Genomic DNA, 17,131 nt, shown 5'->3' with positions numbered 1-17,131 from the left:
GAATGTGGAAAAAAAACATGAGGGGACACCACACATTTTCACCCAAAAATAGTTTGGTTTATTACAAAAGATCTCATAAAACACTCTACCTCTTAGGGAAATGAAATTTATAAAGTTTCACCGACCTTACCAAGGCACGCATAAAGAAGTTACACCACACCAGCAATCTTAAAGGTGAACTGAGCCCTGAGCGATAGTTGGTCATCACATTTCTATTGCTTATGCACAGCTTTACATCCACTTCTGCCGCCCAGACATCAGGCAAACCCTTGGTGAATGCTGTTTTATAGAACAAGCACTGATGCATTCTTACCTCATACCACCAACAGGGAAGAGGTCGTGTACAAAGTCTCACAGTGCACACACAGATAAAATAATTCTCTTTCATACGTTTGACTTTTATATCATGTCTTTTATATCATGTGTGCAAAGCCTCCAGAATCCTGCAGTATCTCTGAAAAATCTCACTTAAACTGAGAGAAAAAACAGGTTAGTTCTATTACCTTTGTCCTATGTACCTTTAGTCGCATTATAGCCATAGATGAGCAAACATCCTGTTTGCAGGAGAGAAAAGTCAGAAGAGCGTATTCTGTGATATGCAATGCAAATCAACAAACTGCAAGTAAGAGTGAGAGAAAAGTCAGATGGGGAGGGGGCAAAAAAAGTAACAGGAATGTTCATTTTAGGTTTTGTTTTCTCCATAAAGCTCTTGAAAGACATAGCCTTACACTAATACATATCTCCACAGCAAGAAACTGAAGCAGATTGTCCTCACAAGACATGTAATGCTTGATAAAATTTTGTAAAAAAATTAACAGCACATTAGGACCCCAAAAAACGACAAAAACTAAAAGAAACTGAGGGACAGATTACACGAGGGCTAAAACAATTAACTGGTAAACTGCAAACCTCATTTGAATGGCTGTGCTTCTCAATATGCACGGAAACGCAAAAACGTAAGCAGGACAATATGCACTCTGCAAACCACAAGGCAAACATGCAAGGTTCAAATCAACATGAACCTTCTTAACATCCTGAATCCTTACACAAGCAATGTCTTGATGCCCCCCAAAAAACTAATCAGTAAGGAACTTTTTGATAAACACAGCTAATGAAGACAATTAACAACTGATGGAGTTAAACATATGTAAGCGGAGAGCTAATAACTGATAATGGAACCATGTGCCTTTTCAGTCTTTCATCTTTCAAATCCAGTCCTGTATCTCGAAAACTTTTTTGTTTCCTTGTTGTGATGGAAGCAAGGTGGAAGGAATGATCGCAAAGGAAAATCCAGCTGTTTCAACGCACCTGAAAACACAACAGAACAAATATCAGATATGTAAGAGACCTTTCTAGAAGCACCCTTCAGATTTATCCATACAACCCGAGAGAAGAGACTTTCCCCCTACATCACTGAGCATTTGATGCGACTGATTATATTTCTCTGCTCTAAAACTCAGTGTCAGATCACACCGTGAGGATCAGAATTAAAACCACGCTGAGAATTATGTTCCCCAAATTGCTCACCTTGGCATGTGTGGCTTAGTACGCGTATCGCGGGTGCTCAGTGGAAGGGTCTCTGGCCCGCGGCGCGGCATATGAGGTGCTCCTTGAGACCGGGGAAAGACGCGAGCGCTCATACGAGTAGCCATCAGAGCCAGTGCTGACTCTTCTGATCGGGCTACGGTCCCGCGAGTAGTACGATGGTGCTGTGGATGGCAGGGGTGGCGGCAGAGGGCGGCGGTCATAGGGGTCAAGGCTGGAGGCAGCCACCCGCATCCTTGAGAGAGAGGAAGAAGAGGGAGGGGGAGGAGGGGGAATGGAGAGCTGTCTATCGTCCAAATAGCTAGAGCCAAAGGGCCGAGCACGATACTTCTCATAGAAATCAACGGCACTGTAGTGCTCATGCTCATACATGGGTGACCTCTCCGGGTAGGTGCTCACGGGCTTGCTGAGGTACTGATCTTGAGCATCAGCACCATAATCACGTGAAATCCCATAGGTGGGCTGGTGGCTCACTGGTGGGGCAGAAGGTATTGCTGCTGGATAGCTACTAGCAGGAAACATTTCTGGGCCTGCCATGCCATAACCAGGAGCTCCTCCAGAGAAACCCCTGCCACCGTAGAATCCTGGGCCATCCCCATAGCTACCGTTCTGACCGCGGCTGCAGTCTTTGGACCAATGACCTGGTTCTCCGCAGACGTAACAGCCGGTTATGTCTCCCATGCCAGGCACTTTGCGGAGGCGACTGGTGGACAGTTGTACGTTTATCACCTTGCCTTATGAGAGGAAGAGAAGACACGCAAGACAGTGTAAAACCTTTCGCTCACGCCATCGCATTCAAGAGAATGAAAAAAGCAAGACAGCCAAAACGCACTGCGGATGTGGAATTTTCTGTCACTGAAATAAACTGCGGAAATTTCATTCACGTACGGAAAATGCTACATAAATAACATAAAACACAGAGCACAGAAGTCCTGATATCTGTTTAGGATCTACTGCTTCTCCTTAGGTAAACGGGAGATTCAATTATTATTAATCTAGAAATACTGAATATAAAAACTATAAACTGGATAGCACTTTCTTTCTTCGTTGTCTGTGAGAGTTCACCTTGAAAGGTAGAGTTGTCCAGTGCGCTGATGGCCTCCATCGCATCTTCCCTTCGCTCCATGTGTACGAAGGCATAGTCCTTCACAATGTCACACTCAACCACAGGGCCAAACTCTTCAAACTTCGCCCGCAGCTCCTGATTTGTGCAGCCATTGCTGATGTTGTTTACATGCAGTTTGGTAGTTCCCTTGGGCTTTCCTCGACTCAGCTCCACATTAATGGCCTGCCCGTTCAGCACGTGATGGTGGAGTTTACGAACAGCCTCTGCAGCTGCCTCTTTATCATCCATGTGCACAAAGCCAAAATTTCGCAGGACATCACACTCCTTGATCTTGCCATATTGCAAGAAAAGATTGTGCAGGTCTTCTTTAGTCGTACTTGAAGAAAGGTTGCCAACAAAGATCTTAACCATCTTTACCGCCAATATTTTTTGCTCCTGGGTAGAGAGTATAGTTGCGAAATTCACGTTACAGAAGACTCGTTGAGCGATATGGATTTACCCATCTAACAAATCTTACCAGTTAAAGTACTCTATGTCACTAATCATCCAGTAAGGTAGTAAGGTCTACAGAGCTGGCACACTCATGTCTATAAACTCAGATAAACCTTAAATTAACACTTTAAAATAGTGTTACTAGTTAATTACCTTCCAAGTTTATACATTGTCGCTATTGGCACCAACCCTTGTTTTTTCATATTTTGGTACAAAATATGAAAATTATGTAATTTACATCGCATGAACATTTTGTGGCGCATGGACCAAATTACTTGGAATAAAATATCTTTACTTCCATTAAAAGCACATAACTTTTCCCCTTCTCCTATAAAGTTGCCATTTTGGAGATATACAATTTTGTTCCAACATCGACTAAAATGTTACACACACACCTCATAGGTGGATAGAGTAGTCTAAACCCACACTCAAGTAAAAGTATCACTGTTCGGTAGTGAAATGAAGACTCAAGTAACAAAATCAAAACACTGAGGAATCTTGAAACGCAACAGGTTAGTAACTCTACTCCCAAGTAGATCACTAGTACAGAACTGTGGTGGAACCTTGTCACATCCGGCCTCTATCAGCAACTTAAAAGCCTGCTGAATTTCACCAACGCAAGAATTAAACACTGAACTGGGAAGCAGTGACTAAATGCCCATGACTTCAGTAAAGCAAAGTCATTATTTAAAAGTTTTACTTGAGTACAGGTGACTGAGATGGTTAGCCAGCTACCGGAGATGGTGAGCTAGCTACCTGATAGTTAGCCAGCTACCTGAGATGCTGAGCTAGCCACCTGATAGTTAGCCAGCTACCTGAGATAGTTAGCCAGCTACCTGAGATAGTGAGCTAGCAACCTGATAGTTAGCCAGCTACCTGAGATAGTGAGCTAGCCACCTGATAGTTAGCCAGCTACCTGAGATAGTGAGCTAGCTACCTGAGATAGTGAGCTAGCAACCTGATAGTTAGCCAGCTACCTGAGATAGTGAGCTAGCCACCTGATAGTTAGCCAGCTACCTGAGATAGTGAGCTAGCTACCTGAGATAGTGAGCTAGCAACCTGATAGTTAGCCAGCTACCTGAGATAGTGAGCTAGCCACCTGATAGTTAGCCAGCTACCTGAGATAGTGAGCTAGCTACCTGAGATAGTGAGCTAGCCACCTGATAGTTAGCCAGCTACCTGAGATAGTGAGCTAGCTACCTGAGATAGTGAGCTAGCCACCTGATAGTTAGCCAGCTACCTGAGATAGTGAGCTAGCTACCTGAGATAGTGAGCTAGCAACCTGATAGTTAGCCAACTACCTGAGATAGTGAGCTAGCCAGCTACCTGAGATAGTGAGCTAGCCACCTGAGATAGTGAGCTAGCTACCCGAGATAGTGAGCTGCCACCCCGCTCTGTGGTCAGAGATACAGCTAACGTCACCGGCTCACCGTGCGAGCTGGGACATCAGCACTGCTAACCTGCTCATTAGTGGAAAGTTCACATAACTTTTAGCTTTTCGGGCCACACCGATTCTGTGAGGCGCCAGGTCGACTGGAGACAGCAGGTTTTCTGGTGTTTAAAGTGTAATTCTCGTGCAGCGGAGTGCATTAGGTGTTGTTTAGTGAGGACCGAACTCGTGAGCGCGGTGGTGAAGGCATGTGAAGGCCTGCGGGCCTCAGTCGCCGCTTGTGAAGGAGCTAAAGGCGGAGCAGCAGGGAGCCGCGGCGCCGAGCCGAAAACGGCTCAAAACAGACCCGCCAAACGCAGGACGCGACATCAAAACGACGGCGAATGAGCAGAGCACACCCGCCTAGTCTTCCCAAACCCCATTAGTGCAAAATGAAAGCTGGCTATCTGAGAACCCCGAACTGCTCTTACCGTGTAAAGCAACACGAGCACCAGAGGAAATGCATGGAAACACGAAATGGCGTCGCCAGGAAAACAGAGAACGCTTCCGGTACATGTTCAAAAGACATGAAAGGCAAATACGCGCACCAGAAAGCGCCCACATACATACAAACACGCTCATATACACCAGGCTGTAGGTTCGCGGCTCTGCTGTTACAGTTCGAGTCGATAAACTCGATCAAATCTTCCATCCTTTTAAAGGGGAACCTTCTCGGAGTTCCCACAATGTCCGCCAAGCTAAACCTGCGGGATGTAGAAGGGCGTTCTGTGTGGTTTCATATGAAATGGGTCGTTTCTAGCGAATCCTACCGATTCAGGAATGTTAACGGAACCAGACGTCCGAAGCGCGTAAAGCCTCTTTAAGCTCCCCCGCGGTTACTGCGGTGTGGTGACGAACCCGCCGGTGGCTCGCGCATTATTTTACGTTAGTTTGAACCAAAGCTGTTCTAATCCATTCACCCGCAGTGTGACCGTGCCTTTCCAGAGAAACCGCACAACCACTGTTTTATCAACATCTCATTCACTTCTACAAAGCGCCATCCTCTCACCGAGTTACACGGCAAGGTGTCAAACTCGGAGCCTCCCCCTCCTGCAGAAACGAGTCTCCATGGCAACATTTCAATTCCTCATCAGCCGGTAACGTTTCAGCCTCCTCGGAGTTATTCAAGGCTTTCAGTTCGGCTGTTTAAAAGCATCACGTCTTCCTGCCAAAGATGCCGTTTAGTAGTTCACAGTATCAGAGAAGGAAAAGGAGGGGAAACAAAAACACTACAACAACTTTTTTAGGAAGATGTTTTTATTGTAAAATGTTACATTTGGTGAAGCTATTGTGAAAAAATGTGTTTTGAATTCACTTTAAATACTCAGCCTGCATGCATTCATCATTTAAAAAGAAACCCCTACAATGTTTATACAAATAATCCTTACAGAATCCCCCGAACACTATCCGAGAACATTTCTACTGTGCATCCCTCGTTTCGACCACTGTAGTTTGTGATGGCTGCGAGGAGCTGCCTCCACAGGTGAACTCAGTCCTACATGCTGACAAACTTTGTATCATTACTGTAAATGCCTGGACAATTATTAAGAAAAACACTCCATCACAAATCACTGTGCAAGCAAATAGTAAAGGCATGAACCATTTAACATTAGTTAGCACTAACAAAATGGGCCTATACAGCCTGAGCAACACCCAAGAAATACCTAAAAAAATAAAAATAAAAATAATCAGCTTTCCGTTTTCTCATAACCCGATTAGCTTCATTGAATTAATTTGCTCAGGCAACTGGTAAAGGCCTAAACCTTTAATTATTGCTCAGCACAAAACCTTTATATAGCCTGAGCAAAATAACTCATCCAAGTCTGTATTTTTGGCAAAATGGGAAAAAAAAAAATATATATATATAAATAGCCAAATCTTGTTAATTATTTCATACTTGCAGTAGATTAAAAAGAGTGAGAAAATCAAACAAAGCATCATCAACTCCAGCCGTACTCATACCACCAATTACTTGCATAAAATTTCAAAGTCATGCAAGGTTATGAATACCATAACCGACTTACCTGAGATTGTGATCCAAGGTTCTCAACCCTCACAAGTAAGTGAAGGGCTGATTGAGACTCAAAAACAAAACAAAACAAAAAAAAAGGACAAAAGGTCATTTGTTGAGTTAAAACCCAAGACAGTTCACGCTAACTGGAGACCGAAGACCAAAAGGGGAAGTTAGAACTCAGATGGTTGTTGAGGCACGCAGAAGTGTGTGGCTTGGATTTAGAAGGGGGAAAGGTTTGTCATTAGGCACATCGGACAATATCGCTTTTTAATAAGTCGTCGCAGAGATTATGATATTACTGCTCCATCACGTTGTACTCCCAAGATACAGGTTGATTATGCATCGTGTTATTTTCTTTCCATTTCATCAACGTCTGCGTGACGAGTTTGGCTTCATTATCTAATTTACACTTTCGTTAACTGTTAAAATAAATGAATAAATAAACAAATCGACGCATGTGTCAGATTTTTTATTAAAAACAAAAAAAGAAAACATTGTATTTAAAGGATTGCCAATCTCTGTCACTGAATTTCAATCTAAAAGAAAAACTTAAACTCATACCATTTGCCGCTTTTATTGCTGCTCTCAATGTTTTAATCGCAAGGCGCACGTGTGTACCCATTAGTCTACTCTAAGACAGATGTGGCACATGTTCAAAAGAACATGTCCGGAAACCTATGACAGATCTAAGTTACAAAAGATGGGCTTCAAATTAAACAAAATGTTTTGATTTTACAGAAATACCACACAACGTACATAAGTTCTGATTGCTGACATTAGAACCGCCACACTGGGAACCAGTAACAACTATAATTATAGTAATAGTTTTAACAGAATCTAAAACTTTTAGCCTGTCTGCTTTGTGTTCAATCACCTGCTGAAGTCTACATAGTAAAAACAAGCAGAACAGAAATTAGGCAAAAGGTTACAGTTTAAGCAAGAGGACGAAATTAAGTCGAGTAAAAGCGTTTAAGTTTAAAGCGTGAAGTCCGCAATAGAACTCTTCCAATATGTGAGGCGCAGGCAAACGAAACGCGTTCCGTCAGACGAGGGGTGTATCGCGTCGTGTGCACCTGGAGACGACAACGACGATCTTGTCGAATAATTTACACCTGAAAAGAGAGCAAACCACATAAGTCAAAAGCCCAGCAGAGCCATTTCGTAAACTGCACGTAAAAGTCCACTGTGTCTTCATTATACACCTTATAATTAAATTTACGCAAATTTAGGTCGCCTCTATACATCTTAGCTACATGTTCACTGCATATTAGCAGTTTTTACTGCCACGTCAATTGTTACTATTGCAAATTACGCATTCCCTTCTCTTTACGCTCTAGTGGACAAGGCGCAGCGCGAGTGCAATAGAAGACTGTCTTTCTTTAGGAAAACGCCTTTAAACTGCATACTGCCATTTAGAAAGCTCTTGCACCGAGAGCCTATCCTCACCTTGGGTACGCAAGTGCAGACATTCACTTTAGTATGAAAAGCGTGCAGGTGGCGGTGGAGGCACCCTGTCAGAGTAGGGGTCCCTGGAACGAGCTGTGTTGTACATTGGGGTCCGGGACATGGAAAGAGGGGAGAGACGGGAGCGCTCATATGAATAGCCATTTCCCGTGGGTGCTGCAGGGGCTGGTGGAGCCCTTGTGATGGGACTACGATCTCTGGCATAATATGAAGACGGCGGGGGAGGGAGAGGGCGACGCTCATAAGGGTCAAGACTAGAAGCGGCCAGGCGCTCTCTCATGATGCCAGATGAAGGGGGCGGGGGAGGTGGGGGAACAGAGCCCATCCGGCGATCCTCATAAGAGGGAACTCCGTAAGGCCGAGCACGATATTTCTCATAATAATCCACCACCCCGTTACCATCACGCTCGCGATCGTATGAAGGATAGCCACGTTCTGGATAGGGGGGGCGCCTAGGTGGAGGGGGAGGTGGTGGTGGTGGAGGGGCAGGGGGGTAACCATGGGACCCAGGAGGGTGACCAAAGCGGCCTCTAGGATATCCAGGGGGACCTGGTTCAGGTCTCTCGCCAGGGAAATGGGGTGGCCAATAGCCTCCACTCTCTGGGGGGCCATAACCGTCATCCTCTCCTCGTGGTCGGCTCTTTGAGATTTGAACGTGAATCCTTTTGCCTATAAATGAAAGCATCACAAATAAAAAAAAACAGCATTCACAACAACAGTTAAGTGCATCACACGAGCAAACTGACTCAAACTGAGCTGTACAAAATGTATACTTTAATAAAATATATACATTTATATTTAAATGATTTTTAGCAGTTAACAAAGTTCAAATTAGAGCGAAGAACTTCCTACCTTGAAAGTCAGAGTTGTCCAAGCCCTTTATTGCATCCATGGCCTCATCTGAGTTACTCATGTGTATAAATGCAAAGTTTTTTATTATGGCACACTCTGTCACTGTACCATATTCTTCAAACAAGGCCCTGAGCTCTTCCTCCGCACCTTTCTCTACATTGGCCACATGCAGCTTGACCGGGCCCTGGTTCTTGCCTCGACTCGCCTCAACATTAATGGGTGTGCCATGCAGCTTGTACAAATGAAGGTTGCGAATAGCCTTTGTAGCACTCTTGCGATCATCCATATGGACAAACGCAAAGTTTTTGATGATGGCACACTCTGTGACTGTTCCATATTGAGAGAACAGTGCCTGGAGCTCATCAGATTGCGCCTGTGCCGGCAGGTTCCCAACGAAGATCTTCACCATTGTCAACAGAAACCAAGTCTGAAAGACACTAAACAAAAACGTAACCGGTCGGTTAATAAAAGGGAAACCATCAAAACGGTAAGAAATAAAATACTGCTTGTGTGCTTAAAAATCAATGCATACGTGGAAAATGAGTGTGGACGTAAAACGGGTATAAAAAATAAATAAATAAAAGAGGTTAGTATGAAATCGAAACTATTTGTGGGAGCCCACTAGTCGCACTTCCTGCTTAGGCGGCACTTATCTAACCATCTGAGCACCAACACAAGGGCGTCACACGATAAACAGCGCACATCGCGCTAGTTTTACGCAAGATGAAAAAGAGCAAGACATCTGCTGAGGGTTAGAACCGTTCTAGATAAAAGTATGAATTACCAGTTACTGTGAACGCAGTGAGCTAAGCGTTCTTTAGCTAGCTACCATGCTAACGCTAGGCGGCGAACGCACGAGTGCGCGACTTCGCGGGGAGCGCCGAAGCGGCTTTGATGAATCGGTAAGCAAGAAAAACAACGCCAAGCCAAAATGATCAGCGCAAATGTTCATCAAATCTCGGACAGACTTCGCGAGCGCCGTGCAGACGAACACCACGGCCTCGCTCAGCACAGCTGACCGCTAGCTCAGAAATGAATGGCGAGGCGGCGTGGAACTGAACTACAGGCCGCAGAGGGTCAACGGGGCCAAGTCAGTTTCCTACTCGCCAGCTTGTTGTTCGAATTTTCACGTTCCACCTTAAACGCTGCAACAGTTAGCTGCGTTCTAGAGCCTGAAGCGTTATAATAAATGCTGCGCTATTTAAGGTGGACCGGGAAATTTCTAACAAGAAGATGGCGAATGTGCTTCAGAGTCAGGAAGCCAGGGATTTCTGATTTTTTTTACTTTTGGGAGTCTGTTCCAGGCCACATAAATCCATAGTACGCAAAGAAAATCGCATCTCCAAGACTGAAGTAACGTAATTAAATGCGTTTTTTTATTTTTAGCAGCGGCTGAGAATAAGCTAACGCTAACGGCCAGCTAGCTAATCTAACAAGCTAGCCTATGCAAAGTTAACAAGATTAGCCGACGCAGTTACCAGATTATTTCCAGTGACGTACACAACCGTCCTGAAAACGAACAAATTCGTTTGAATCCACCGGTAAAATTAGGATCTTATCAAACTAACGCCAACAGCTAGAAGGTCAAAGCACTTCAGAGACACTCACCACTTCCTTCTGCCCGCGCTGGAGAAACGGGTGTCGCCACTCATAAACCTGATCGTTCTGGTCCCGCCCACTTATAGGTTTAACCAATCAGTGTGCGTATGCTGCAAGGACGGGCGTATTATGATTGGTTGAACACGTCTTTTTTTCACTTGACTGATAGGAAAAAGAGCCAGTCATATTTGGTATTGACCATGTTTTAAAAATGGACGATACCACTTACTTTCTGACCGATACCAATTCATAGGAAGGCTATCCCGATACCAGCACCAAAACCGGTATGTTAAAAGTCTCCCTGTGCACATAAAAAAGGGGAAAACGTTATGATTTCAACATTAAAAAGTGGTAAATGTAAATATTAATATGTTTTTGCACGTTTTGCATTTTTTGAAAGTGTCGAAATCCTGTTCCACACAATAGCAAATGGTCAATTATTTTAATATTTATTTAAAATAAGTTAAACTAACTTTGCTAACTTGATGCTGATTGTGTCTGTGTGATGACTGGAAAAAGGGGGCAGAAAGAAAAATATACTTACTATGTTTATTTCGTACAATCTTCTTTTTACACTTTTTCTGCAACATACACACACACACACACACACACCTTCTAAGCCGCTTCTCCTTCTGGGTTGTGAAGAGTGCTGGAGCCTATCCCAGCGGTCATCGGGCGGAAGGCAGGACACACACACACACACACACACATTTTCTAAGCTGCTTCTCCCTCAGGGTCGCGGGGAGTGCTGAAGCCTATCCCAGTGGTCATCGGGCGGAAGGCAGGACACATATACAAACATTTACACAAAATTGAATTTAAAGATACTAAACAATATTGTTTAAAAACATTTGGTTTCTTTGTAAGAATCAGTAATCAAAGGATCAAAGGGAAATGTCATAATTGCAAGTATCAATGGTGTAGTATTGCCATTTACACATGATATTTCCATGTGTCTCAAATGTGTCTTCAGTGACCACTTGCAATCAGATTTTGTAACTGGAGAAAGGGTGTCATGCACATTCACAGCCCTGCCCTCTCACGGCATTTGCTGCCAGCTAAAAGTCCCACCTGTCGTTCATGTACAGGAAAGGGCTGTTACATACGCTTAGATTGCATCGACTGCTTTACAACTGCCAAATTGCCTCACAAACTGTGAGTGAATATGCAAAACAGCTGTTTTCATCTCTGCTGTGAGATTACTGACAGGGACGTATCAGGACACTGTCATGTTCACACTGCAGATGTTATCTGGCCAAACAGGTCCCTTTCCACCTCCGAATGTAGTTTGAGTGGTCAGATCTCAATGGCTCCATTTTTACCTGTCATTAACATGCGTCCTGGGTGATCCAATCATAAATGGACAGCACTTTGCAGTACAAGTGTGAATGGGGTTCAGTATCTCTCAGAAACGCACAGTGATCCAATCACTCAAACCATCATAGTACCTTATACTGTTTGTCTTTTTTTTTTTACTGTACCTCATTCTTTTATGCCAGAAATGAACAAAAAAATCCAGAAAACAACAAAAACTGCCTGAAAAACAAAAAGAAAAACAAATAAGCAGAAGACAAATAGACTAAAAAACCAAAATACTCTACTTATTAATAGGAGATGGAAAGAACTCATTCCTCCTGATAAACCTTAGTGGTCTATCATTATGAACCTTTTTTTAATTAATTAATGAAATGTGCTGAAAGACGTGGATTAACAGATTCTTGAAAGCGAGATATTATGTCTCTTGATCAAAAATCCAGAACACAACCTCTGTGTGGATACTGCACTTAACTCTGACTATAAAAAGTTTGTATTTGTGAGTAAATAGGCTCAAAACTTATTTGAATGAAATTATTCCTCTCCCACTCGTGACCCTGAGGGAGAAAATGTGTGTGTGTGTATTTCTCTGCCAGGGATTATGGAACATCTTCAACAATATCTTGTCTGAGATATATTGGGGTACTCAGAGTCATTATCAAGATGAGGTCAATTTGCTTTTTCATTAAACTTTGGACACAGTTTTATGTATGAGGCTATGGATAACTTTGGTTTAGGAGGAATGAAATAGGTCCCTATGTCTTGGTGTTTATTCCTGATAGCACCAGAGCTTCTGAATGTACATCTCTTGTACTGTTAAACCAGTTAGACTATCCATTTCAACTGCAGATCAGTTGGCAGATGACAGATGATTCTTCTTCCGTGATCATATGCAGATTCCTAATGTTTTTGATTATCTGCTATAAAAGTTAGGAGTCTGAAAAAAATCCTCTAAAACAAATATTTTGGGCATTTCTTTAAAAGATTTAGCAAGCTGTGTAAATCATCATGTGCTATGATGTCTTATCAATCTAAGTGCAAATTCCACTGACATTTCAAAACTTATACATAATTAATAATAAAGACATTTAGAGTGGATGGTGTGAAATGGTTCATTGTAGAAAAACGTAATGTGGATTTCTTTACAATAGGAGTGTAAAAGGAACCAAGGCTCACAATGTCAACAATACACACACACACACACACACACATATCTGTAGGCCAAAATCTTGTCACAAAACAAAACTTTATAAAAAGAACATCTCAGACATCCTGTTAGGCCACTCCTAAAGGCGTTGGAAGCTTTGGACATCTGATTCTTTTCACCACCTCCATGAACAATTCTGACTGTACATTTTTCTAGAACAAAGCATTTCACGTCAAACCACTCTGAATGATTTTGCTAATATCTTATTGAGTTAATTCTACAGAAATTTGAAAAGGCGGAATTCCCCTTTAAGCCTAAATAGGGAAGAATCTATTTTAACTGCTGGTAAGACAAAAGTAATCTTCCTTTAAAGCTACTGTCTCCTCTCTGAAGTAGAGGGTAATTCATTATTTATCTATTTTGCTCTGTTTCTTTCAGCAAGACCCTGTTTGGCAGCCGTTGATCTAGTCATATTTGAAGAAAGTGAATTTAAAGTATTGGGTACTCACAATCTGTGTAACATTTTTAAAACAAATTGGGCTAAGCATTGTTTTTTTTTCAATTGGAAACTGGTATTTTTGCACGCTGAAATAAATATTAAATGTATTACAAAAATACTATTACAGTCACCTTCTTTAGTTCATGTGACCATTTTGTGTGTGTGTGTATATATATATGTGTATTTAGCAAATGTTGGATTTACATGCCTCAGATGAATGTTTGCTGTCGTGGCCTTCTGTATTTGCTCTCTTGCAAATTCAAACGGAAAAAACTGCCTATTTCTCTTGCCATTATAAATATACATTATAAATAATACTAATGCAAAAAGTAGTGGTGTGATGTATGTCAACTATTTCCAAACCTCTACTCAAAGCAGATTTATTTGTAGTTACCATTTATTTCCTGGTGTAACTAATCCATCACTCATTAAAATCAGTCGTGCTGGTGATGGAATTGAACAAATCCATGTGGTGATGGCTGGGTTCACTGAAGAGAGATCTGGGGCAAAACAAGAAATTCTTATTACATTTTACTGTATTTACTTTAATGTGTTTTTATATAGAGGTGTTCTTGGCAAAAACACACACATTGCTGAGATAAATAGTTTAAACTATTTGCTTGAATTTACACACTAAAATCCATGATGTTATAGAGTCGTAGCATCATAATAGAATTATTTTATTCATGTATCTGAAACCTCTTAAAAAATATATTTAAAAAGTTATCTCAAACTTTTGAAAATGACTGTGTGTAGTATATGGGCATCTATGTAAAACTACATAAAAACAAATGATACTCAAATGACAGCAGAATATTTAAATTAGTAGCAGCAGCAAAAGTAGAAGGCCTAGTAATAGTAGCAGTAGTAGCAGACCAAGGAGTAGTAGGCCTTATAGTAATACACTACATAGTAAGACTGGTTAGAAGCTACCATTTAAGAGCTCTATCCTGGTGAGACGATCATCAGGGTAAGAAGATAAGAACTTTAAGAACTTTTTTTTCCAAGCGTAAGAGTTAGGACAGAAGTGAAGGAAAGTCATATGAAGTCATTTGAAGAAACAGAACTCATCTAATGTCAGTAATCAGTGGGTAGCTAAGAAAAGAGGCACATTTAAGAGGATCACTTTTCTCTCCTCGAACTGTTTTGTGAATAAATAGATGGCCGCAGAGTGAACAGACTTTCCTATAAGGACTTTCACCCCGAGTTTTGGTCCTTACAAAGGATAGTAAACCCATCCTTTGTAAGACCGTTTCCTCATTGAACGTCTTTCAGTGTAGATTAACTAGCAGACAGAAGTCGCTGATAAGGGAGGCCTGTAGGTCGCGGCCACAAACCCAGTGTATTGGTGCTGGAGACCGGGGGCCACCGGGGAGACCGGGGGTCCTTGTTTTGATCGGTGTAAGGCGGCTGTAATAATACAGCTCTGTCGTCGTGTCCTAATGTATCGAGGTGCTGGATATATTTCACACTCCTGAACCGCGTTTCATCATGTTTATCGAAATTTCCCGAGCTATTGCGCAACACCGGACTTTCCGGGCGGAGAGTCGGATTTCTCAGCCCTGCTTCCTGCATGTGGTGATGAAACCTCTCAGGTCGCTCTCCGAGCGTAAACACCACAAGCCCGATAGACTGAAGAGGAGCAGAGCGGAGCACAGCGGCTAGCAGAGAGGTGCTAAACTGTAAAGGTAGGCTGTGCAGTGTGAGGGATGGAGGTTAGCGTGTTAAGCTAAAACAGCGTTAGCAGAAAACGCCGGTCTGCCGTAAACAGCGAGCGGTGCAGTGTTGGAAACGGTTTGTATACGAAATGCTTTTCATCTGTAGCTGCGGTAGTAAACAGATGACTCCGACCAGAGAAGAAGACTGTACTGTGTGTAGAGGTTAACTCAGGGTGTCGGGGCTGCTGTGTAAAGCGTCTGTACCGTTTTCCTCTCTGCATAATTTTCCTCCAACACTCTCGTAACGTAAAACGTCTGTAAAACTTGTGTTGTACTCGGAATTAAACGGTGCTTTGAGTTTCCACCATTCACATGTGCCAGGTGGTTGCAAATGAATGTAAGGTACGACACTTTCTCAGGCTTCTGTTAATGAGCTTGAGTCTTAGCCAATGACAGCATAGTTCATGGTGTAGTTACAAGCAAATGTTCTCGGGTTTCTCTTTTGTAGGCAAGGACCGAAATGGTGTTAAACAATGGCAGTGTGATGTGGCTTGTGGGATGTTCATGTACGATCCTAAAGCACTTTTGTTTCTGTTTTGTAGGTAACAGTCTGTAAGAAAAGTTGACTCAAGCAAGAGTCCTAAACGCAGCCACTATGAATGTGTGTCAAACAATGACGACAGAGGAGACCCTCACATGTCTCCACATTTATCTCTATCATCCTGAGCAAGCCAGCCAGCCTCTCTACAACCTGTTGCCAATGAATCGCCTTCACAAGATGAGTGCTGAAGAATCAGTCAGGCTGGGGCGAGACGGACAGACCTGCACTTTTGTCCTGAACGATGCTCGTGTCTCCAGAAAGCAGATTTCTTTCCAGGCGTATCGCAAATCTGGTAGTGCAGACCTGCGCTTCACTGTCCAGAACATTAGTCAGAAAGGCAAGGTTGTGGTCAACGGCTGTGAAATGGGACACCTTGAGCGAGTCGATCTTGAGGATAAGGCGCTGCTCCGATTTGGCAGGTACGAGATGCTGATTTTGAGGGAACCTGGCGAATCACAGGACAGTTTTGAGGTTCTGTTTGAGAAGCAGAACATCCCCCCTTCACGAGAAATGGGCATGGATGTAAGCTTCAGGTCAGCGGTGATGGATACAGGTATGAGAAGCTATCAGAATGGAGGACCTGTTAGTCAAGAGCCACTTGAGTTTGACGAGACTGTTTGAGTAGCTGTTGGGAAAGAATCCAGCTGTTTACGCTGATCCAAACATGAGTTCACCAAGCTGTGCTTTTGTGGTTATTATTAGTGTCTGAAAAGGAAAGGCTGCTGTTGAATCAGCAAAAATGACAGTTTTTTCATTTCACAGAGTGAGAAAACAAGCGGGTTTCCACTTTGAGACTTTGACTGTTCTTGTTAATAGTTTGATTTCTGATTCACTTTTTTGACTGTTACTTAAAATTCCATGTCTTTTTTTCTTCTGTGGATCACTTAAAATATATGTGAAGGTTTATATCCCGAAAACAATGTTTCATTTTCCTACTGCGCAGTGAATCTGATAATCACTCTTTAAAGCTCTATGTAATTAATGGACTGAACAAAACATTGAGTAGCATTTTGACTGGAACTACTAGCTAATTGTATTTTTCTAAACACTGAGCCGGAGGTTTACCCCCTCTCCATGTACAAGTATGCTTATCTTAAAGTATTTACACTAGTATTCATAGCAATATTGTGATCCTGAGATCTTCTGTATAACATTATGATAAAGTACCATGCATTTATTGAGTGAGCGTTCATGTGTTACACGTATGAAGTATAGACAGGACTACCCTGAAATGTGAGAAATAGCTAATGAAGCCTGACACTCTGTATTAACTTTAATAAACTAAAATTTGTAAAGCTGTTGGATTTTCTTTTGTCAAAATATAGAACCACCTGTTTCATTAGTTGATATGTCTATGAACTGTAGGTTTACATAAACCAAGTGACAGGAGCATGTTTGCATAAGGAGCTCTGACCTACAGCCAAAACATTGAAAGAATCCTATAAGTGATA

At 42.4% G+C, this 17,131-nt stretch overlaps 3 protein-coding genes across 8 annotated transcripts; 1 reads left to right on the top strand and 2 right to left on the bottom strand.

Moving 5' to 3' along the window:
- Positions 1 to 33: 33 nt before the first annotated feature.
- Positions 34 to 5,625, bottom strand: rbm4.2 (RNA binding motif protein 4.2). 3 transcript variants are annotated; one of them, XM_017710285.1, is made up of 4 exons: positions 5,542 to 5,625; positions 2,611 to 3,046; positions 1,528 to 2,279; positions 34 to 1,308 (listed from the first exon to the last, which is right to left on the bottom strand). In XM_017710285.1, the coding sequence occupies exons 1-3, from the start codon at positions 5,608 to 5,610 to the stop codon at positions 1,543 to 1,545; spliced, it is 1,242 nt and encodes a 413-aa protein (XP_017565774.1). In that variant the 5' UTR covers positions 5,611 to 5,625; the 3' UTR covers positions 34 to 1,308; positions 1,528 to 1,542. The 3 variants fall into 3 exon arrangements, with proteins under 3 accessions (XP_017565774.1, XP_017565776.1, XP_017565775.1); XM_017710287.2 differs by lacking the exon at positions 5,542 to 5,625 and adding an exon at positions 5,303 to 5,505; XM_017710286.2 differs by lacking the exon at positions 5,542 to 5,625 and adding an exon at positions 4,964 to 5,275.
- A 1,374-nt stretch (positions 5,626 to 6,999) lies between these two features.
- rbm4.3 (RNA binding motif protein 4.3) lies at positions 7,000 to 10,565 on the bottom strand. Of its 2 annotated transcripts, none has more exons than XM_017710289.2 (4): positions 10,471 to 10,565; positions 8,863 to 9,299; positions 7,993 to 8,679; positions 7,000 to 7,658 (listed from the first exon to the last, which is right to left on the bottom strand). In XM_017710289.2, exons 1-3 carry the CDS (start codon positions 10,512 to 10,514, stop codon positions 8,021 to 8,023), a joined length of 1,140 nt encoding a protein of 379 aa, XP_017565778.1. In that variant the 5' UTR covers positions 10,515 to 10,565; the 3' UTR covers positions 7,000 to 7,658; positions 7,993 to 8,020. The 2 variants fall into 2 exon arrangements, with proteins under 2 accessions (XP_017565778.1, XP_017565779.1); XM_017710290.2 differs by having other exon boundaries at positions 10,341 to 10,471.
- On the top strand, positions 9,660 to 16,978 carry tifa (TRAF interacting protein with forkhead associated domain). 3 transcript variants are annotated; one of them, XM_037547713.1, is made up of 2 exons: positions 9,660 to 9,764; positions 15,682 to 16,978. In XM_037547713.1, the coding sequence occupies exon 2, from the start codon at positions 15,735 to 15,737 to the stop codon at positions 16,299 to 16,301; it is 567 nt and encodes a 188-aa protein (XP_037403610.1). In that variant the 5' UTR covers positions 9,660 to 9,764; positions 15,682 to 15,734; the 3' UTR covers positions 16,302 to 16,978. The 3 variants fall into 3 exon arrangements, with proteins under 3 accessions (XP_037403610.1, XP_017565723.1, XP_017565724.1); XM_017710234.2 differs by lacking the exon at positions 9,660 to 9,764 and adding an exon at positions 14,731 to 15,109; XM_017710235.2 differs by lacking the exon at positions 9,660 to 9,764 and adding an exon at positions 15,097 to 15,215.
- The last annotated feature ends 153 nt before the right edge of the window (positions 16,979 to 17,131 follow it).

The sequence above is a fragment of the Pygocentrus nattereri genome, chromosome 2, assembly GCF_015220715.1.
Source record: "Pygocentrus nattereri isolate fPygNat1 chromosome 2, fPygNat1.pri, whole genome shotgun sequence".
Taxonomy (NCBI): domain Eukaryota; kingdom Metazoa; phylum Chordata; class Actinopteri; order Characiformes; family Serrasalmidae; genus Pygocentrus; species Pygocentrus nattereri.
This window is presented reverse-complemented; position numbering and strand designations above follow the sequence as displayed.